Source organism: Marmota flaviventris, chromosome 14 (assembly GCF_047511675.1).
Source record: "Marmota flaviventris isolate mMarFla1 chromosome 14, mMarFla1.hap1, whole genome shotgun sequence".
NCBI classification, from domain to species: Eukaryota; Metazoa; Chordata; class Mammalia; order Rodentia; family Sciuridae; genus Marmota; species Marmota flaviventris.
Genome location: NC_092511.1, coordinates 63,349,888 through 63,373,369, shown reverse-complemented (window position 1 = coordinate 63,373,369; position 23,482 = coordinate 63,349,888). Strand labels below are relative to the sequence as shown.

Genomic DNA, 23,482 nt, shown 5'->3' with positions numbered 1-23,482 from the left:
TTCAATTTGGGAAGGTAGTAAGTCTCTACAAATTTGTCAGTGTCTTCAAGATTTTCTAGCTTATTGGAGTATAAACTTTCAAAATAGTTTCTGATTGTCCTGTATATTTCAGTTGTGTCTATGGTAATATTTCCTTTTTCATCACAGATTTAAAAAATTTGAGTTTTTTTCTCTCTTTCTTTTGGGAAGCTAGTATCACCCTGATACCAAAACCAGACAAGACATATCAAAGAAAGAAAACTTCAGATCAATAACCTTGATGAACATAGATGCAAAAATTCTTAATGAAATACTGTCAAATCACATACAAAAACACATTGAAAAGAAAGTGCACCATGATCAAGTAGGTTTTATCTCAGGGATGCAAGGTTGGTTTAACATACAGAAATCAATAAATGTAATTCCCCACATAAATAGATTTAAAGACAAGAACCATATGATTATCTCAGTAGATGTGGAAAAAGCATTTGACAAAAAGCACCCATTCATGTTCTGAACACAAGAAAATAATAGGGATAGTAGGAATATACCTCAATGTTGTAAAAACTATGTAGGTTAAATCCAAGATCAACATCATTCTAAACAGAGAAAAATTGACAGCATTCCCTCTAAAAACAGGAAAAAGACAAGGATGCTCACTTTCACCACTTCTATAGTCCTTGGAATTCTAGCCAGAACAACTAGTCAAAAGAAAGAAATTAAAGGGATACAAATAGGAAAAGAAGAGCTCAAACTGTCTCTGTTTGCTGGCATGAACCTATATTTATAAGATCAAAACAACAACAACAACAACAAAAAAAGCCTCCAACAGAAAACTTCTAGAATTTATAAATGAATTCAGCAAAGTAGCAGGATACAAAATCAATTGTGTTCCTATACTCCAAAGATGAATCAGCTGAAAGAGATATCAGGAAAACCTTCCCATTCACAATAGCCTAAAAAAAAAATTTGGGAATCAATCTAATAAAATATGTGAAAGACCTCTATGATGAAACTACAGAGTGCTAAAGAAAGATATATAAAAAAATCTTCTAAGATTTAAGATCTCCCTTGTTCTTTGATAAGCAGAATTAATATTATCAAAATGGCCATACTACTAAAAGTGCTATACAGATTCAATGCAATTCCCATCAAGATTTCAGTAACATTCTTCATAGAAATAGAAAAAGTAGTCATGAAATTCATCTGGTAAATAAGAGGCCAAAGCAATCCTTAGCAAGAAAAGCGAAGCAAGAGGCATCACAATCCCAGACTTTAAATTATTGTACAGAGCTATAGTAACAAAAACAGCATGGTATTGACACCAAAACAGACGAACAATGGAACAGAGTAGAAGACACAGAGACAAACCCATAAAAATAGTTACCTCATACTTGATAGAGGCATTGTAATACACTGGAAAAAAGATTTCCTCTTCAACAAAGGGTGCTGGGAAAACTGGAAATCCATATGTAGTAGAATGAAATTGAACCTCTATCACTCACCCTGCACAAAACTCAAGTAAAAGTGGATCAAAAACTTAGGCGCAGGAACAGACCCTGCTCCTACTAGAAGAAAATGTAGGCCCAACACTTCAACAATGTCAACGACATCAAATATCGGCTTAGGAGTCAACTTCCTTAATAAGACTCCTAAAACTCAAGAAGTAAAATCAATAATCAATAAATGGGATGATATCAAACAAAAAGCTTTACAGCAAAGGAAACAATCAAGAGTGTAAAGAGAGAGCCTACAGAATGGGAGAAAATCTTTGCCATGTGCACGTCAACTTAGCATCAAAACACCAAAATAACCCAATTAATAAATGGGCAAAGGAACTAAACAGACACTTCTCAGAAGAAGAAATACAAATGATCAACAAATATATGAAAAAATGTTCAACATCTTTAGCAATTAGAGAAATGCAAACTAAAACTACACTGAGATTTCATCACACTGCAGTCAGAATGGCAATCATCAAGAATATAAGGAATAATAAATGTTAGTGAGGATGTGAGGACATGTATATATTGCTGGTGGGACTGCAAATTGGTGCAACCACTCTGGAAAGCAGTATGGAGATTGCTTAAAAACTACTAGGAATGGAACCACCATTTGACCCAATTATCCCACTCCTTGTTTTATATTCAAAAGATTTAAAATCAGCATACTATAGTAAGACATTCACATCAATGTTTGTAGCAGCTGAATACATGATATATATGAAACCAACCTAGATGCCCTTAAACAGATGAATGGATAAAGAAATTGTAGTTAAATATATACAATGGAGTATTACTCAGCTATAAAGAAGAATGGATTGATGACATTTGCAAGTAAATGGATAGATCTGGAGATTATCATGATAAGTGAAAGAAGCCACAAAAGTCAAATGTTTTCACTGAAATATGGAAGCTAACCCACAATAAGGGGGTAGAAGGGAAGAATAGATATTCAGTAGATTAGACAAAGGGGATTGAAGAAAAGGGAGGGGGTAGGAAAAGGAAAGATAGTAGAATGAATCCAAAATAATTTTCTTATATAAATACACCATAGTGAATCCCACCATCATATACATCCATAAGAATTGGGTCCTAACTAGATTAAGATATAATACAAATATATCAAAATGAATTCTACTGTCATGTATAACCAAAAAGAACCAGTACAAATAAAAATAAATAAAAAGGAAAGATAACCAATAAAATTTGTTCATAATAAATTCTTAATTTTAAGATAATATAAAAAGTTAAGAAAGTTGCATAGATTAATATTTGCTTAAGGAAGTAGGAAACCCTCTTTACTCTCCTTTTTAATCCTAATACAAGAATATTTCAGTGTGTGTACATGTGTGTATGTGTATGTTAAGGAGTTGATATTCATCATTTTTTGTTTTCATATACATCTATAATGGACATACAGATTTTTAAAAATATATTTTGGTTTCTTTAAGGTACTTTTTAAGGAGCATATATTATCATTCTGTATTTTTTCAAGATTTTAACAAATAAAAATAAATATATCCTTTAAATAATAAACATTTCTTTGAATCTTTTTTCTTTTTTTATTAAATTATTTATTTATTATGATTTGTTATACACGATGGCAGAATGCAATTAATTTCATATTACACATATAAAGCACAATTTTTTAAATTACTGATTGTACACAAAGTGTTTTCACACCATTCATGTCTTCACACATGTACTTAGGGTAATGATGTCTAACTCATTCCACCGTCATTCCTACCCATTTACCCCCTCCCTACCCCTCCCTTCCCTTTGCCCTATCTAAAGTTCCTCCATTTCTCCCATACTCCCCCTACCATAACCATTATGAGTCAGCATCCTCATACCCAAGAAACAGTTGGCCTTTGGTTTTTTGGGATTGGCTTACTTCACTTAGCATTATCTTCTCCAACTCCATCCATTTAACTGCAAATGCCATGATTTTATTTTCTTTTAATGCTGAGTAATGTCCCATTGTGTATATATACCAAAGTTTCCCTAGCCATTCATCTACTGAAGGGCATCTGGGTCAGTTCCACAATTTAGCTATTGTGAATTGTGCTGCTATACACATTGATATGACTGTGTCCATGCAGTATGCTGCTTTTAAGTCCTTTGGGTATAAACTGAGGAGTAGGATAACTGGGTCAGATGGTGGTTCCATTCCAAGTTTTCCAAGGAATCTTCATACTGGTTTCCAGATTGGTGGCACCAATTTGCAGTCCTACCAGCGATGTATGAGTGTGCTCCTCCCCGCCACCCTCACCAACACTTACCTTTGTTTGTATTCTTGATAGTTGCCATTCTGACTGGAGTGAGATGACATCTTAGAGTGGTTTTGATTTGCATTTCTCTAATTGCTAGAGATGTTGAACATTTTTTCATATGTTTGTTGATTGTTGTATATCCTCTTCTGAGAAGTGTCTGTTCAGTTCCTTGACCCATTTGTTGATTGGGTGATTTGTTTTTTGGGTGTTAAGGTTTTTGAGCGCTTTATGTATCCTAGAGATTAGTGCTCTATCTGATGTGTGAGGGGTAAAGATTTGCTCCCGTTTTGTGTGCTCTCTATTCACCTCACTGATTGTTTCTTTTGCTGAGAAGAAGCTTTTTAGTTTGAATCCATCCCATTTATTGATTCTTGGTTTTAATTCTTGAGCTATAGGAGTCTTATGAAGGAAGTTGGGGCCTAATTCAACATGAAGGAGATTTGGGCCTACTTTTTCTTCCATTAGATGCAAGGTTTCTGGTTTAATTCCTAGGTCTTGATCCACTTTGAATTGAGTTTTGTGCATGGTGAGAGATAGAGGTTTAATTTCATTTTGTTACATGTGGATTTCCAGTTTTCCCAGCACCATTTGTTAAAGAGACTATTTTTTTCTCCAATATATGTTTTTGGCACCTTTGTCTAATCTAAAATAACTGTAATTATGTGGGTTAGTCTCTGTGTATTCTATTCTGTACCATTAGTCTACAGGTCTCTTTTTGTGCCAATACTATGCTGTTTTTGTTACTTTTGCTCTGTAGTATAGTTTAAGGTTGGGGATAGTAATGCCACCAGCTTCACTCTTCTTACTAAGGATTCCTTTGGCTATTCTGGGTCTATTATTTTTCCAGATGAGTTTCATGCTTGCTTTTTCAATTTGTATGAGCAATGTCATTGGGTTTTGATTGGAATTGCATTGAATCTGTATAGTGCTTTTGGTAGTATGGTCATTTTGACAATATTAATTCTGCCTATCCAAGAACAAGGTAGATCTTTCCATCTTCTTAGGTCTTCTTTAATTTCTTTCTTTAGTGTGCTGTACTTTTTATTGTAGAGATCTTTCACCTCTTTCATTAAGTTTATTCCCAAGTATTTTATTTTTTGAGCTATAGTAAATAGGGTGATTTTCCTAGTTTCTCTTTCTACGGATTTGTCACTGATGTACAGAAATGCCTTTGATTTATGGGTGTTGATTTTATATCCAGCTACTTTGCTGACTTAATTTATTAGTTCTAGGAGATTTATGGTGGAATTTTTTTGGGTCTTCTAGGTATAGAATCATACTGTCTGCAAATAGTGATAATTTGAGTTCTTCTTTTCCTATCCATATCCTTTTAATTTTTTCTTTCATATGTCTAGCTAGAGTTTCAAGAACTGTGTTAAATAGAAATGGTGAAAGAGGGCATCCCTGTCATGTTGCAGTTTTTAGAGGGAAGGTTTTCAATTTTCTCCATTTAGAATAATGTTGGCCTGGGGCTTACCGCAGATAGCCTTTACAATGTTGAGGTCCTGATATTCCTAGTTTTTCTAGTGTTTGAACATGAAGAGATGCTGTATTCTATCAAATGCCTTCTCTGCATCTATTGAGATAATCATATGATTTTTATCTTTGAGTCTATTGGTGTGATGAATTACATTTATTGATTTCCAGATGTTGAACCAACCTTGCATCCCTGGGATGAATCTTACTTGATCATGGTGCATTATCTTTTTGATATGTTTTTGTATTCGATTTGCCAGAATTTTATTGAGAATTTTTGCATCTATATTCATTAGAGATATTGGTCTGAAGTTTCTTTCTTTGTCTGATTTTAGAATCAGGGTGATATTGGCCTCATAGAATGTGTTTGGAAGTGTTCCCTCTTTTTCTATTTCATGAAATAGTTTGAGAAGTATTGGTGTTAGTTCTTGTAGATCTCAGCTGTGTATCCATATGGTCCTGGGCTTTTCTTGGTTGGTATGCTTCTGATGGCGTCTTTTATTTCCTCGTTTGAAATTGATCTGTTTAAATCATGTATATCATCCTGATTTAGTTTTGGCATTTCATATGTCTCTAGAAATTTGTCAATGCCTTCAATATTTTCTATTTTATTGGAGTACAAATTTTCAAGATAATTTCTAAATTATCATCTGTATTTCTGTAGTGTCCATTCTGATATTTCTGTTTTCATCATGGATGTTAATAATTTGAGTTTTCTCTCTCTTTCTCTTCATTAGCATGGCTAATGGTTTATCAATTTTATTTATTTTTTTTTTCAAAGAACCAACTTTTTGGTTTTGTCAATTTTTAAAATTGTTTCTTTTGTTTCAATTTCATTGATTTCAGCTCTGATTTTAGGTTGGGATAAAATATACTCCTGCTTGTCTACGTAAACAATCAGGAGTTTCCATCCTCATATCAAATAAAGTAGACTTCAAGCCAAAGTTAATCAAAAGGTATGGAGATGGACATTTCACTACTGCTTAAGGGAACCATACATCATCAAGACATAACAGTTATAAATATATATGCCCCAAACAATGGAGCATCTACATTCATCAATCAAACTCTTCTCAAGTTCAAGAGTCAAATAGACCACAACACAATAATTCTGGGTGACTTTAATACACCTCTTTTACCACTGGATAGATCTTCCAAACAAAAGCTAAACAAAGAAACTATGGAACTCAGTAATATAATCAATAACTTAGACTTATATGCAGAGTATATTATCCATCAACAAGTGAATACACTTTCTTCTCAGCAGTGCATGGATCCTTTTCTAAAATAGACCATATATTATGCCACAAAGCAAATCTTAGTAAATACAGAAAAGTAGAGATACTACCCTATAAAGGCCTAGAGAATAAATATTTTCAGCTTTGTGAATCAGAATCTTTTAAACTCAACTCTGTTGCAGCATAAGAGCAGACCAGATGATGCATAAATGACTGGATGTAGCTGTGTTGCAGTAAAATAAGAACAGTGGGCGGCCAGATTTGGCTTGTGATAATCCCTGTTTTAAGTGAGCCTCTTTTCATATGTTGAAGAGTCATTTGTATTTCTTTTTCTGTGAAAAGTTGATAACTTTTGTGTATTTTCTTTATTGATGGTCTTTTTCTTAATGTTCTTTCTTGGTGGGGTGTATGTGTGTGTGTGTGTGTGTGTGTGTGTGTGTGTGTGTGTGTGGGTTGGTGTGTATGTGTGGTGCAGGGATTGAACCCAGATGTGCTCTACTACTGAGCCACATCCCCAGCCCTTTTTCACTTTTTGTTTTGAGACAGGTTCTCACTAAGTTTTTTAGGGCCTTGCTAAGTTACTAAGGCTGGCTTTGAACTTGCGATCCTCCTGCACTAGCCTCCCAAGTCTCAAGACTACAGGTGTACACCGCCATGTCCAGCTTTCTAGGTTCTTTTTATCCATTAACATTTTGTCTCTGGCACATATTATAATTTTTTTTTCTGATTTGCCATTTGTCTTTGACAATTATTTTTCAATGCAAAAGTTTGGAGGACTATTTGTTTATTCATTTTTTTGTTTGTTTGTTTTCATTTAACTGATATTCTCTGCATGTGTAACTGCAAGCATAGCTGTGCCCACCACATAGGAGCTGGCCCGAATTCAAATCACTTTTCTTATAAGCTTGGTGTAAGGGAGGCCTAGCTAGCTCTCCATCATAAAATTGATGTTAGTCTCAAATTTGGACATTTGAGAAAGTACCCTCATTTCTGTCATTTCTCTTTTATTATTTCCTCTATATTGTGAATCATGTTAGGTTTGAAGACCTTTGTGTTCTTAGCCCCTACACAGTGCCCAAGGCATTGCAGACTCACAGTAATTTGTGGAATAAATATATTTTATTAAATATACAGTTTGAAAAATTTTTAACATTGGAATATCCCCAATGTTAAATGTTATATGGTTTTGTGAAAGAGAGTTTGGTGAAAGTAGTGCTGTCATACATGGCTGATGGAATATTAATGTACCACTTTTGAAGGATCACACCTTTGACAATGTGTATTAAAAACTATAATAATGTATATCCTGTTTGACACAGAGATTCCTTTTTGAGAATTCATCATAAGGAAATAAACAACAAATGAGCAAAAAGGAAGTAGTATTAAACATAAAAAAAGGAAGTAGTATTAAACCAAAAAAGTAGTATTTTAAAAAAAAGTAGTATTAAACAACAAATGAGCAAAAAGGAAGTAGTATTAAACATCATTATATTTTTTTCAACAACTTAAGCATCCAAAGGTAGGAAACCATTTTTTCAAACTGTGGTATATTTACTGGGTGGAATACCATGTAGCCATTATTGGTGTGATTGGAGAAATACTATGGAGTGATATAAATAATGTTGTGCATTGTATGAAATATATATCCAGAGAAAAAGTTCTAAATTATATATATACCCTGATTATAATCAAGTAAATATGTACATTTTTATATAACAGGGAAAGAACAGAAGAAAATTCACTTAATATTACCTGCAATTCTGGATAAAAAAGAAAATTCACTTCACTGTCCTACATATTATATAGTTATATCTAGTTGCATATTATGGTGATTTTGTCGCTTTTTTCCATTCCCTTCTTTTTAATGTTATATCATATGTATATGTAAATATATACACACATATCCACATATATAAATATACATACATCTCTACATAGACATATATCCACATGTATTAAATTTATTAACTGAACTTCTAGAAATTTTATATTCTTTATTTAGTTTAATAAATATTTTTGAGATACATACCATGAGCAACGCACTCCACTGGATGTTCTGAGAATCCAAAGTGATTCATTTGGATTCAATTTTCTCTTAATCATTTGGGAAAGATAATAGTTACATCACCAATTATAATATAACTACATAAAGTGTTGCTTAGATTGAAGGAGCTAATTAATCACATACTCTTCTTTCTTTTCAAACTTAAGGACCTAGAAAAGCATCGGAAGAACAGCATGTCAACTTCAGCAGTGACAAAGCTGGATTAGAGAACATGTCAGAGTCACAGAGTATGTTAGTCAGCCTTCCATCACTGTGACAAAAATACCTAAGATAATCAACTTAAAAAGAGGAAAGATTTATTTTAGCTCATGGTTTCAGCCCATGATTGCTTGACCCTGTAGCTTTGGGCTTGTGGCAGCACAGTAGATCATGGTGGGAACACATGGCACAGGAGGTCTGTTCACCTAGGGGTGGTTAGGAAGCAAAGAGAGAGGGAGGAAGGGGCTGCTGTTCCAGTATTCTCTTCAAGGGCACCCTCTCAGGGACCTAAATTCCTCCCACTAGGCCCCACCTCTTAAAGTTCCACCACCTCTCAATAGCACCACAGACTGGTGACCAAGCCCTGACACATGGGAATTTGGGGGACACTCATATAAAGCATAGTGCATGATAGCTATTGAATGACAGGAATTTCCCAGTGTAGGGGAGAAAAATGAGTGGGTAGCATGAGGGTTAGGGAAATGGAGACTTCCTCGTGGGATATTTATTGCTTATGTAGTAAGGACAAGAAAATGAAGAGGGTGAAATGAAAGGATGGCTGACCTGTAGGGACAGAAATTCTCCACTACTTCTTCCTGGGAAGGAACAATTCAGTAAGGGGAGGAAGAGAGGACACAAGCTCTAGTAGGAATCTTCCCTCTCCTAAGGAGTGGGTCAGAATTCCATAGAGACATCCTTATAATCTCTTAAGTGTTTAGAGAAGAGGTTATGCTAAGTACTCCCTGGTTCCACACAAGCCCTGTTATTCTCTTTAAAGCCCACTTAAAAACTTAATCTCTTCTACTCAAAGGATTAGAAACTTTGGGGTCAACAAGAAAGCCCAGGTTACCCTTGCACAGATACCAGTGGACACAGCCTGGGCTGACTGTTGCTCTCCACTCCAGCAGAGCCTGCTGGGCATAATGTGACCTCCAAGGGTGCAAATGAAATTAGCCCCAGGACCTCCACATAGGGCCTCTTCCTGTCCATGAAAACAATGACCCTGCAGGAAACAAGATATAGCAATACATTTATTTTTATTTATTAGGGGAAAACAACCGACAATAGCCCTCCCCACTCTGCTTCCTGGGTAATTAACAGCTGTCTGGATCTGGTCAATACCAGGGTGGATCATTGGCCAAGAGGAAGTGACCTGGAGCAGCAAGTATTGGAGGAAAGAACAAAACAATCACCAGAGAGTTACAGTTCTGGTTTATGCAGGAAAATGATGTAGAAGCGCAATGCAAATTTTATCAGCTATGAAAATCTGCCCTGAGGCATCAGCTTAGGACCCAGTGAGATCCAGGAAACTCCCTTGCCCCTTGCCCGGATTGGTTGCTTTTACTGGGCTTCTCTGGGAGTCTGTGTCTGGGATGCTGTATGTAGAGGATGTTTCTGATCTGTGGGGACAGGTAAGCTAGAATGAGAATAGCAATTTCCAAAATGGAGTTCAGAAATGCTCTCCGAAATCAGGCTTATGTAACACGTGGGGTGAGGGCCGGGTGTGAAAGCAAGAATTATTTGTGGTTTTTTTTTATTTTTTTATTTTTAGTATCAAAATACTTGGCTTATCCTGGTGAAAGCATGGATGTACCTCATCCCAGTTTTATCTTTTAAACAAGACTAACAATACTTACCTGCTCTTTTCGATTGTGGTAATGGTTGCAAGTTGATGACCAGCACAAGGGGATTATCCTGCATCTTGGCAAAGATTCAGTAGATTGTAGCCCTATTTTTGTTCTATCTATCTCTGTTTCTATCAATCATCTATCTTACTTTTCCTTCTCTTCCTTTCTCATCTTCCCCTCCCTTCCTGTGTATTTCCATCTCTTTGTGCATGCATGTATGCCATATGTATATCTGTACATATTTGAACATTCTTGGGTTCCAAAGTTGGGAAAGGGGGCATGAAGAGGAGTGATTCCATTGGTAGCAATTTGGAAAGTAAAGAAGTATCCCAAGCTCTTCTGTTCATCATATAAATAGAATTAAAGAAAAAAAAAATCAGTCATCTCAAGTGACTTCAAGTGACCAGAGAAAGCCTTTGACAAAATTCAGCACCCATTCATCATAAAAACAGTTAGAAACTTAAGATAGAAGGAACCTACCTCAATATCATGAAGGCTATATGTGAAAAACCCAAAGCCGAACTCACTGTAAATGGTGAAAAACTGAAAACAACTCCTTTAAAATCTGGACCAAGACAAGGATATCCACTCCCACCGCTCCTATTTAATATCTAATGATAGATATTCTAGCCAGAGCAATTAGGCAAGAGAAGAAAAAAAAGGACAAAAATAGAACAGGAAAGACCGAATTATTACTGTTTGCAGATAAAATGATTGTATACTTAGAAGATCCAAGAAAACTTCACCAAAAGACTGCTGGAGTTAATAAATTCAGCCAAGAAGCAGGTTACAAATTCAACATACAAAAATTAATAGCTTTCCTATATAACAGTCAATATGCTGAGAAGGAAAACAGTTCCATTCACAATAGCCTCAAAAAAGAAAAAATAAATACCTAGGATTAATCCAACTAAGGAGGTGAAAGACCTCTACAATGAAAACTATAGAACATTGAAGAAAGAAACTGAAGAAGAAATGAGAAGATGGAAAGACTTACTATGTTCATGGATAGGCAGAATTAATATTGTTAAAATGACCATACTATCAAAAGCAATATACCAATTAATGCAATTCCCATTGAATACCAATGACATTCATCATAGAAGTAGAAAAAACAGTCCTAAAGTTAATTTGGAACAACAAAAGACCCAGAATATCCAAAGTAATTCTAAGTTAAAAAAGCAATGCTGGAGGCATCATAATACCTGACTTCAAATTATACTACAGAGCTATGGTAACAAAAACTGCATAGTATGGACATAAAACAGACACATAGATCAATGATACAGAATAGAAGAACCAAAGACAAACCCACACATCTACAGTCATCTGGTTCTTGACAAAGGTGCCCAAAACATACATTGGAGAATAGACAGACTTTTAAACATGTTGTGCTGGAAAAACTGGTTATCCATATGTAAGAAAATGAAACTAGACTCTTATCTCTCATCTTGCACAAAAATCAATTCAAAATGGACTAAAGACCTAGGAATTAGACAAGAAAATTTGCAACTCTTAGAAGAAAACATAGGGTCAATACTTAAGCATACCGGCACAGGCAAAGACTTTCTCCATAGGAACCCTAAGGCTCAGCAAATAACGCCAAGAGTTAATAGATGGGATGGCATCAAATCAAAAAGCTTCTGCATGTCAAGAAAACAATTCAGAATATGATGAGACAGCTTACAGAATGGGAGAAAAATCTTTGCTAGCTACTCTTCTGAGAGAGAGCATTAATGTCTAGAATTTATAAAGAACTTGAAAAACTTAACACCAAAAAGCAAAAAACAAATAATTAATAAATCAGAATTTAAAGATTTTTATAGTTATACATAGTGGTTGGGTTCCTCCCAGTAAACTTATACATACATGAAAATAAATTTTAATTCATGATCCCCCTGCTTTACCCTCCTCTCCTCCCTCTCCTTTCAGGATTATTTTAAATTCTTCTTTTCCTAGAGGAGAATTTTCTCAATAAACTCTTGTTAATTTTTTAAAAAATATTTTTATTTGATTTAGTTGTATATGGACACAATACCTTTCTTTTATTTATTTTATGTGGTGCTGAGGATCGAACCCAGGGCCTCGCATGTGCTAGGCGAGTGCTCTACCACTGAGCCACAACCCCAGCCCATCTTGTTAATTTTTTTAACACTCATTATGAAATAATTCTTTGTAGAATTCTAAGAAAACTCCTGTAGAATGTTCTGTAATGCTAAAAGGGGTATTAAGTGTTCATGGAGTTCCAGGCATGTCACTTTGAGCAGAACTACGCTAATGTAAGAGAGAGGGCTCTATTTTATTGAATCTTAATTATTCGTGGGGGAAAAAAAAAAGACCCAGGAGGGTCCACATCCTGGCATTCCAACAAAGGAATCAGTAATGAATCTGAAGATGGTATGTTTTGGGTTCAAGAGTGGACAGTGAGACCCTTGGCTTGTCTGCAGTAAAGGCTTTTATGAAGGAGTTTGGGATATGGTCATGGGAGACTGGAATTTTGAGGGCTTTAACAAAGATTAATTTTGGGGAATGGGGGGGGTAAGCCATATAAATGGGAGAACAGTTAAAAATGTGTCATTGATATCTATCTTCAAAATATAATGGAGGAATGAGGAACTAGAATCCAGTTGTCAAGCTGGGAAGCTGCTGGAGTCACCCAGCTGTCATGGAAATGGCAGTGAGAATGGAAGGGTTGGGTGAGACTCATTAATTCAGGGAATGGAAGCAAACAAGGGAGTCAAAGAGGTCCTGGGCCTTGGGCATAGGTGACTGGTGGACTGAGGGGACACCTCAGGCAGAAAGGTAACAATTGAAAGGAGAAAGGGGCAGAGGACAGGTAGAAGGAAAGAGAACCTGGATGGTTGGAGGTAAAAGGAGAGGAATTTCATGTGGGATGTGTTTTGTATGAGGTTGGAAGTTACAAAGGAGTTTTTAACATAAAAATTAAAATTTATCAGAAGTACATCTCTTGAGATGGATGAGTCCCCCATTATTTTATTTATTTGTGGGTAAAGATCACTCATTAAAAAAGTGAGGCATGATTCAGTCAAAATTCTATTCTAGTTTTCATTTTTCATCGATATGGTTGTTGAGAAAGTTTGTTCACATAAATACATAGATAGGAACAGAAGGAGTTTTATTATAATGACATCACTCAAGTCTTTGAATTAAATTTATGTTGTATGCCAAAAATCAGAGTGATCTGTCATCAAAAATTATTTGTAATGAGCTATCTGCTGACAACTTGATTAGGCCTTCTGTTTGTTGAAAAGTAAGAATGGAAACAAAGTTGGAAAGGGATGTATTGCCCAGTCATTGGAGGCTTTTGCCTCCTGTTTTTTTTTTTTTTTTTAAATATATTGGGGATTGAACCTGGGGGCACTTTACCACTGAGCTACATCTTCAGCCCTTATTGTTGTTGTTGTTGTTATTATTATTATTATGGTACTGGGGATTGAACTCAGGGACACTCAAGCACTGAGCCCCCCAGCCCTATTTTGTATTTTATTTAGAGACAGGGTCTCACTGAGTTGCTTATTGCTGAGCTAGCTTTGGACTCACAATCCTTCTGTCTCAGCCTCCCAAGCTGCTGGGTCCTTATTATTTTTTATTTTGAGATGGGGTCTTACTAAGTTGCTGAGGCTGGCCTCAAACTAACGATCCTCCCACCTCAGTCTCCTCGGTCACTGGAATTACAGGCATGTACCACTGGGCCCAGCTTCCTTCCTGACTCTGACATTAATATTTTGAGTTATTTTCCTTGGTGGCCACTTTGGTACTTCGGGGTGGCACACTGTGATAAGGTTCAGGGTGTGGGAGCCAGTCTTGCCTTTTGTGCAACGGGGGAAGGGCACATTGAGAAGGGTGGGATGGGAGAAGGGCCACAGTGGAGGTGTGCACAGCGGAGGTGTGGAACTGGTAAGCACATCCCTCCTCAACGAGTGCTTTCTCAGGTGGGTCATGTAGAGGAAAGAACCGTGGAAGTGTCCAGTGAAGGTCTGACAATTAATTTCTTCCAAACCATCCAGCCTGTTTGCCTCTTAGTACATGTTTGCACTGTGAAAACTGCTAATCTAGAGAAAAGCCCAGAGCAGTGAGGTAAAGCTTAGGCCATTTCAGACTCACAGAGACTTAGGCAGGGTCAGTGGCCTAATGGGGCTGTGGACACGTGGACAGAGGAAGGACTCTGGGTTCCCTGACCAGCTGTCGCTACAGGAACAATGACCTTATTCCAGCCTGACGCAGCTGGTGGCAGAAAATCAATTCTGTTTGCAGTTGGGGTGCAGATTTCTGAGGCAGAGTCAAGCCTGTTTTAGAGCAAAGGGGCTCCAAGAGAACTTTGGACAACTCAGACAAGCCAAGAAATGGCTCCCGGAGAAGGTTTTGTCTTAACAAACAACAGAACTGATTTTTCTAGAAAATAGATTTTTTTTTTTTTTACTTTGCTTTGTCCAAGTGGATTTTACTTTTGAATTCTCACTGGGACTAGGTCTTAGGAAACCCACCTTGGACTGAACTTTTCTTCCTGGTTTGGTTTTTCATTCCCTGTGTCCACTGACTTTTCACCTGCTCTGCGTTCACTGAGCCTGCCCAGCGTGCCACAAGCACACAGGTTTTCAGTCAGACACACTTGATTCCAGTTATGTTTTATCCTGTGCCTGTTTCTCCTATCAGACTTGGAGGTTCCCATGAGGTTGGAGATGACTAAGGTCATTTGACTAATGAAGGAGAGAGACCTCCTCTTACTTTATAAAAGAAAGACAAATCATTGTCTCTCCTTACCCCATTATGGGAGGCCAAGTCCCAGTCTTTTATTTGTCCTAAGACATGTCCTGTGTATTCTAAGGGCTTAAGAATTTCCAAGATTGCTCCAGGATCTAGAGGAGACTCAGGCCCATTCCGACCCGTCATCAGATAGTACGTTGTTTTACACTTCGTGCATGTTAATTGGGATCCTGCCGACATGAGCTAATCATAGATAAATGCAGATTGGTGTGAAGTTCATAGGCTGTCCAGGTCACTGTTTCCTCAGGGAAACTATAAACCTAAGGGTAAAAGTGGTGCCTTCTCTGTGGTCTCAAAATGAACATGTGCTGGTCAGTTTTGCAAGCACTGATTGTCCCAACACTCCTGTGTGATAGATCCACATCAGCATTGATACCGATTCCACAAAAGCATCAGGAAATGATGAGAAGATAATAGACTCCCAAACTGGACAGATTTGGATTGGTTTGCTTGGTTCTTTTTAATTGTCACAAGGCATCTAGAAGTCACACCACCTCTTCTTGCTCCTTTTATTTCATCAAAGACAACCAAAAAGGAAGAAAGCAGGTTGGGAAAGGCAGGAAGAAGGAGATGAAATAAGAAAAAGAGACTATTTTAAAACCCGGGGGGGGGGGGGGGGGATGATGTCATGGGTTGCATGAAATTATAGGAACGTATTTGGATACTTTATGTAGGTTCTAGAAAATCAGAGACTTAAATATCATTTCCTGCCTTTGCCAAGCATCCATTTCTGGTGGAGACACAGATGTAAACAACTGGTGGAAAATTAGGCAGTTGGCTATTTGTGATGGCGGCAGACAGTGTTGGAGTGACTAGTCCCAGGAAGTGAAGGAGTCTGTGAGGTGTTTTGTGAGCTTGTGGATGAGGTGGAGACCTCGAGGCTAAACACAGGATAAGTAGGTTAAGTCACATCTACTGAAGACCACCAGGCCCCCTATATATTTCAGTTTCACATTCACCATTCACCAGGCTAGTTAGTGTCTTTTTCCAGGTCCTAGTCTTATTCAGTATTTTTGCATTATCTTGGGTGGGGAGTTAGGCAAATTCATTTCAGAGGCCACTGGTTGGCTTTGAGAGATCATTTTAGATGACAATATCAAAATTGGTTTTAAAAAATCTCTCAACACTCTGGAACCAGAGAGAAACTAAGTGGAGTTTTTGTATTTGAATAAAAAGAATCCTAATGGGCAAGGTATTTTTTTTTTTTAATGGAGAAATAAAATTTAATGCCATCACCTTTTTTCAAGGCTTACATGGTTTACTCAACAGTAAGTGCAGTACGTGAGAGTATCTCAATTGGTAGTAAAGTTACAGTTTAGGGCTGTATAATTGGAAATACAGTATTTATAGAGGGAGGATTTATGGTTCTCTTTATTTTCTATGCTGGAATATTATGATGTTTAGAGAGTGACAATGATATCAACCAATGGTATTTGAAACCTAGCTATATGCTAGTTGTTGCCATAGAAAAGAGGAATTTAAGATTCTATAATTTGTTCCAAGCCTTGTATACTTCCCCACACATATGTGGTTTTTCACACCTCTGTGCCTTTGTTCATGCTCTTCTCTCTGCCTGGGATACTTTTCCCCATCTTCAAATGGCTAGCCCACCTCAGCCTTCAACTCTCAGTTCAGTAACTTTCTTTCTAGGACCCCCATATCACATCTTGGCTTCTCCACTGCCTCTGTGTTTCCAGAGCTCCCACCTCCCATTTCTATTATAGTTCTTCATTTTTATAATGGAACAGGGTGGATTTGGATCCCTGCTGCATTGTTTGTACCCTAAGGCTGGTGCTCACTGGGTTCTCTGCATTTGTGGATATTATATTAGCTGGTAGAATTCAGTTTCAGGTTACTTCACTATGCTTTTCTCCTATTTGTTGATTATTTTATCCACTAGTCTTGTTTTTTTTTTTTTGTTTTGTTTTGTTTTCTTCTCCATTCTACTCTTTGTTCTTATTATTTCTATCTATACACATTGCCATCATTTCAAAGGGGATTTCAGAGGGAGTAAGGAATTATTAACACATGGGTTCACATGCTGTATTTGGACTTTTATTTGATACAGTTTAGAATACATAAAACTTCAAAATGCCTAAGCTCTTTGATGTAGCTGTTCCATTTCTAGATAACTAACCTATAGAAATAATTCTGCATCGACAATAAAGAGATATGTATAAGGATATAAAGACAGTGACTGTTGCATTGATCCTAATTGTGAAAAATTAGAAACAATTCATATGCTACAATAAGAAAAGGAGTAACTTCAATAAGCTTATACTACAAAACAGTATGTAGTAATAATAATAATAAAAAGCTATTGATGGACATGAAGTCCAGTGAATAGAATAAAAGACAGAGATAAATCCATAAATTTATATCTCTGATATTTAACAAAGGTGCCAAAAATTTATCTTGGAGAAGAAAAAAAACAGCCTTTAAAAAAACAAATGGTCCTGGGAACACTGGATATACAGAAAAATGAAATTTTTCAGCCTGCACAAAACTCAAATCAAAATGGATCAAAGACCTAGAAATTGGACCAGAAAACTTACAATTGCTAAAAGAAAACATAGAGTCAACCCTCCATCATATAGGTACTGGCACAGACTTCCTTAACATGACACCCAAAGCACAAGAAGTAAACCAGGAATCAATAAGTGGGATGCCAGAAATAAAAAGCTTCTGCACAGCAAAGGGAATGATTGAGAGCATGAAGAAAGAGCCTACAGAATGAGAGAAAATCTTGGCCAGCTACCCCTCTGATAGGGGATTAATATCCAGAATATACAAAGGACTCAAAAAAATTAACATCAAAACCCAAATAACCCAATCAATAAACAAGCGAAAGAACTAAATAGAAACTTCTCAATGAAAGAAATACAACAGGCCAACAAATACATGAAAAAATGCTGAACATCTCTATCAATCAGGGAAATGAAAATCAAAACTACACTAGGATTTCATCTCCAATCAGAAGGGTAATTATCAAAAGTACAAACAGCAGTAAATGCAGGTGAGTTGTAGGCAGAAAGGAACACTTGTAGATTGTTGGTGGCACTGCAGACTAGTACAACCACTCTGGAAAGCAGTATGGAGATTCCTCAAAAAATTAAGGATGCTGGGCTGGGATTGGGACCCAGGTTCAATCCTCAGCACCACATAAAAATAAAGGCATTGTGTTGTGTCCATCTACACCTAAAAAAATAAACATTAAAAAAAAATTAAGGATGTAACCACCATATGACTCAGCTGTCCCACTCCTGGGTATTTTCCCAAAAGATCTAAAATCAACATACTACAATGACAGCCCCATCAATGTTTATAGCAGCACAATTGATAATAGCTAAATTATGGAATTAACCCAGGTGCCACCAATAGATGAATGGATTAAAAAACTGTCATTCATATATATGCACACACACACACACACATACATGGAGAGAGAGAGAGAGACAGAGATACACAGAGAGAGAGAGATATACACAAAAAAAATGTAGTTCTACTCAGCCATTAAAAAGAATGAAAATATGGCATTTGTCAGTAAATGGGTGGAAATGGAGAATATCATTTTAAGTGAAAATAGCCAAACTCAGAAGCTCAAAGGTCAAATATTTTCTCTCATATGCAGAAGCTATAGTAAAATAAAGGAAAGGGGGAGGGAAAATAGAATAGAATAGAATAGAAAAATTACATAAAGGAACAACCAAATTCCAATTAATAGATGAATGAAAGGAAGTTGAGTAGAGTAGAGGAAGGAGAAGAAGAGAGGAAAAGGAGGACAGGAGGGGAAATGGGGAGGAAAAAGGGAGGGTATCATGAACCAAATCGATTTCCATGCGTATATGGATTTGTCGGGATGAACCCACTGCTATATATAATAACCATAAAGCTCTAATTTAAAAACTTTTGTTTACCTAAACACACAGATCTGGAAATCATTCTAAGAAATATTATTATATTTAAAAAGCAAAAATGCATCTTCTGTGATCCTACTTGTATTATTTAGAACCACAAAAGGAAACCTATTTTGATTCATACTTACAAGTGAATGTGGAATATGGAAATTTAATTTGTTGATGTCCAGTGTGAGTCTACCAGCTTGACCATGGCTTGTCCTGTGACACGGGACAGGCATGTTCCCATGTTCTCCCTTGTGCCTACAGAGGGACAGTTGCTTACCTAAGGGCTGTCTTCCTATTGAGCATATCTTACAGAGGTCACCACTGGGCCTGCTAAGCGTATTGCTCATCACAGAATAATTACATTCTTCTCTCACCAAGGAAGCTCTCAGATTCTTACTCTTTTTTGTTTTTCAATTTACTTGATGAGATCATTCCTAAATGCCTAAGCTGATTGTAAATGTGTGATTGACTGCATACGTTATCTACTGCTATGTACAAACTTAACTTACCTAAAACTTAGTGACTTAAAATGATACATACTTTATCTCTCAGTTTCTGTGGTTCAGGAACCTGAGTATGGCTTAGCTAGATTCTTTGGTTCAACGTCTCCTATAAAATTCCTGCAAGGCGAGGCTTGTGGTCACTGTAAGGCTTGACCTATGGATGGTTCCCTGCCAAGTTCACCCACCTAGCTGTTGGCACCATTCAGTACCTTGAAAAATATTGGCTGAAGGCCACCCTTAGTTCCTTGACACTTGGGCTTCTCTGCTCACAGCCTTATACAACCTAATCTTAGAACCAGCTTTTACCATATTCTATTTCTTATAAGTCAGTCACTGAGTCCAGCCCCTAGGGAACAGCTACTGGCTACCCAATGGCATGAGTACCAGGAAGTGGGGCATCTCAAAATCTGCCCATCACAGTGATGAAAAGGTAATTTAGAAGGTTTCACAAGTAAATTCATGAGCAAAATTTACTTTTGTACAGTTAAAAAGAGCTTTTAGAAAGAGACATCTCTTAAACACATGGCACCTAAGCACAGTTGTTGTATATAGTAGGTATTAAAATAGTTTTGCTTTTAACTTTTTTTTTTTTTTGTACTGGGGACTGAGCTCAGGGTCATTTGACCACTGAGCCATATCCCCAGTCCTATATTGTATTTTATTTAGAGACAGGGTCTCACTGAGTTGCTTAGCAACTCGATTTTGCTGAGGCTGGCTTTGGACCCAAGATCCTCCTGTCTCAGCCTCCCCAGCTGCTGGGATTATAGGCTTGCGCCATTGCGCCAGGCTTTTTAAAACTTTTTATTCTGAAATAATTTCAAAATCAGAGTTGAAAGTAGAATAAAATAATCCCATATATCCTTTATCCTTTCTAGATTCACCATTTGTCAATAGTAATATTGGGACTACACTAATAGATTTGTCATGTTTAAAGGCAGTATTGGTAACCAGCAAGGCTTGGGGCCAGGTGAGAGGTTTGGGGCAGGAGTCCCATCTATTCTCTGCACGTGAAGCTGTGGTTTCTCAAATGTTTTCTTCTTCTTCCTCCAGAAAACCCTGAGCGAGCAGCTCTGTACTTTGTCTCTGGCGTGTGCATCGGGCTGGTCCTGACCCTGGCTGCCTTGGTGATGAGGATCTCTTGCCATACAGACTGCCAGCGGCGCCCCAAGAGGAAGTTCCTGCAAGACCGAGAGAGCAGCAGTGACAGCAGCGACAGCGAGGATGGCAGCTCGGACACCGCCTCTGACCTCTCGGTGCGGAGACACCGCCGCTTTGAGAGGACTTTGAACAAGAACGTGTTCACCTCTGCGGAGGAGCTGGAGCGTGCCCAGAGGCTGGAGGAACGCGAGCGCATCATCAGGGAGATTTGGATGAACGGCCAGCCCGAGGTGCCCGGCACCCGGAGCCTGAACCGCTACTACTAGGGGGAGCAGCCGGGACCCCCAAAACCTCTTGAAGCCACCTGGAAGGGAGGGGGTCTACAGGAATGGTGGTGGGCACAGGGAACTGAACCCAGCTCTGCTAACCATTGGCAGCAGAGAAAAGCCCGGATGTGCCTGCCCATTTTTCTAGCCAGGAGGACTGGTTTCTCCATTTGACTCTTTATCTATGGAGAACCAGAAGAATCAAGTTTGCTCATCCATTTCCAGGTCTTGGAATGGTGCTGAAACACCCTCTCCAACAATGTGGATGGAGATTTGAGAAACAGGACTATGGTTTCTCTTGATTTCTGAGGATCTCAGAAGTTTCTACAGACTTGATTGCTATGTTATTCCTTTACAAAAGGAAAGATTCTGATAGCAAGAGAGCTGGAGATATCAGGGTGCATATAACCCCCAAAAATGCAGTTTTCTAAGTGACTCCATGCTGTGGAGCTGATTCTGATTCAGAGAGCATGATCCATGCTTATTATTTAAGGCTGAATTTTTAAAATCTTGAGTTGCAATGGCAACCTCTATCCATTTTAACTGACACCTCAGGGATTAAAATCCTATTTTTTAGTATAGTTCCCACCTCATTCATGAAAATGAATAGAATTATTGTATTATGGGGGGGTGTGTCAGTGAACTAGCAAATGCCAACCTCAAAGGATGAAGGGTTTTTATTTTAAATAGTTTATAAAAATATATATTGACATGCATATTTGAAAATGCTGCATAAGGATTAAAGTTGTGTGACCTCCTCCCCCTTGGAAAGAAGATTTAGCATGATTTTAAACATGTTGTTTTAAAAAATGTTTGGATTCCTATGAAAAGAATGGAAATGGGAGCTGAGGATGGAAGTCAAAGTTAGGATGGGATCAAAAAATAAATGTTACATAAAATCTTTTGATTCATGCCTGTCTCTGTGGTGACACTTAGCTTTAATGACAGCCTTCTATGTGGGTGGGTGTGGACTTTTGCAAGGCCCCACATGGATTAGAATGGAGAAATTGTCCCTGTGGGATTATGGACATTTCACTTTTTGTAGGCTATGTGTTGTGGTTGTATATTAGTGTTCTCTAAAGGAAAAGCACCAACAGGAGGTATGATTATAAAAACGGGATTCATTAGATTGGCTTACACAACCAGAAGCTGCATAGTGCACAGTGATCATCTGCAGGCTGGGGAGCTGGAGGTACCAGTAGCTATGCAGTTCAAGATGCTGAAGTCTCAGAACAAGAGGGATCAACAGGGCTACCCCAGTCTGAGACTTTCTGGAAATTTCCTGGACAATCACTGGTAGAGTCTACTTTTGAAGAGTGAAGAAGCGAGTCTGATCTCCTCAGGCAATCACAGCAGAAATCAAGAACCCACTGAAGAAGTAGCAAGCTTGCATCTGTTGCTGCTTCCTTGTTCTTCCAATTTTTATTCCATCCAAGCCTCCAACCTATTGGACAGTGCTGCCCACACTTAGGGAGGGTCTCCACTCCAGTTTGTTATCCCTCATGTCAATCATTCCTAGACACACCCTCATTGACACACCTGAAGCTTCTTAATCTTTGGCATCTCTTAATCCAATCAAGTAGGTAATTCAAATTAACCATTATGGTTTGCAGTATAGTTGTTTATTATTAGAGGAACAGAAGACTTATCTAAGGTTGGAAATAAGGCTGTGGCTCCAGGTGGAGAGAGAAAGTTGATGGGGAAGGAAGAGGAAAGACTGTACCATATTTAGTAATGGGTCACAGAGAAGGAAGCAATATCTGGTAGACAGATGAACAGGATCCATGTCTGTCTGTAAGCTCCCTTCTCTTGCTGTGGAGTAGGTTCCTTGGTCAGCCTATCTGGATGCTCCAGAGCCTTGCTAACTGGGAGGATCTCTACTGCCCCTGTCAGCATGCCTAAGAGGATTGTCAGGAGACTTCCCCCAAGGGGTCTCTATTCCTTTAGCAATCCACTCTCAGTTATAGGGCTTGGAGGGCTGTCTTAATGACAGTCATAATCTTTGGTTGCCAAGAAGATGATACAGTTTGCTTCAAACCCTGGGGGACTCACCTGATAATAGCATTTTGGTTGGCCTTATTTTGTCCATTAACAGTGCCCAAAATCTTCAGTCAGTATCTCTGATCAGGATTCTCACCCTTCCATTTTTTTGTCTTTAGCAATAGTCACAGGAATCATCACCTTTTCTTGGGCTTTTGACTAACATCATTTATCTTGGTCTCTGCCTCTTAGGAAAGTAGAATAGTCAGGAGGTACTTTGATCTCCAGGATTAATCCAGTTGCAGGGAGGGATTATGACCTTTGCTAGGCAGGGGCTATAGTAGGGGCAAAGAACTTTGGGGCATTTGTCTTTTTCTATTATTCTGATATCTTTCTACCAAGTCTATGATGTTCTTATTTTTAGGGTGCTGAGGACATTTATCTAAGGCTCACAGTACACTAGGTAACAGTGTCACTGGCTGCTTCCCTTCCATATAACAAGGATACCAGCAACCTTCTCTATCTT

The 23,482-nt window shown here is 37.8% G+C and overlaps 1 protein-coding gene across 3 annotated transcripts in view; it reads left to right on the top strand.

Annotated features, from left to right (window-relative positions):
* Positions 1-21,883, top strand: part of Eva1a (eva-1 homolog A, regulator of programmed cell death) — a 60,958-nt gene extending 39,075 nt beyond the window's left edge. For all 3 annotated transcript variants that reach the window (XM_027943831.3, XM_071601246.1, XM_027943832.3), the window contains one exon: positions 20,603-21,883. In XM_027943831.3, the coding sequence (XP_027799632.1) occupies positions 20,603-20,976 (374 nt within the window). In that variant the 3' untranslated portion in view covers positions 20,977-21,883. The remainder of the gene's footprint in view (positions 1-20,602) is intronic.
* The last annotated feature ends 1,599 nt before the right edge of the window (positions 21,884-23,482 follow it).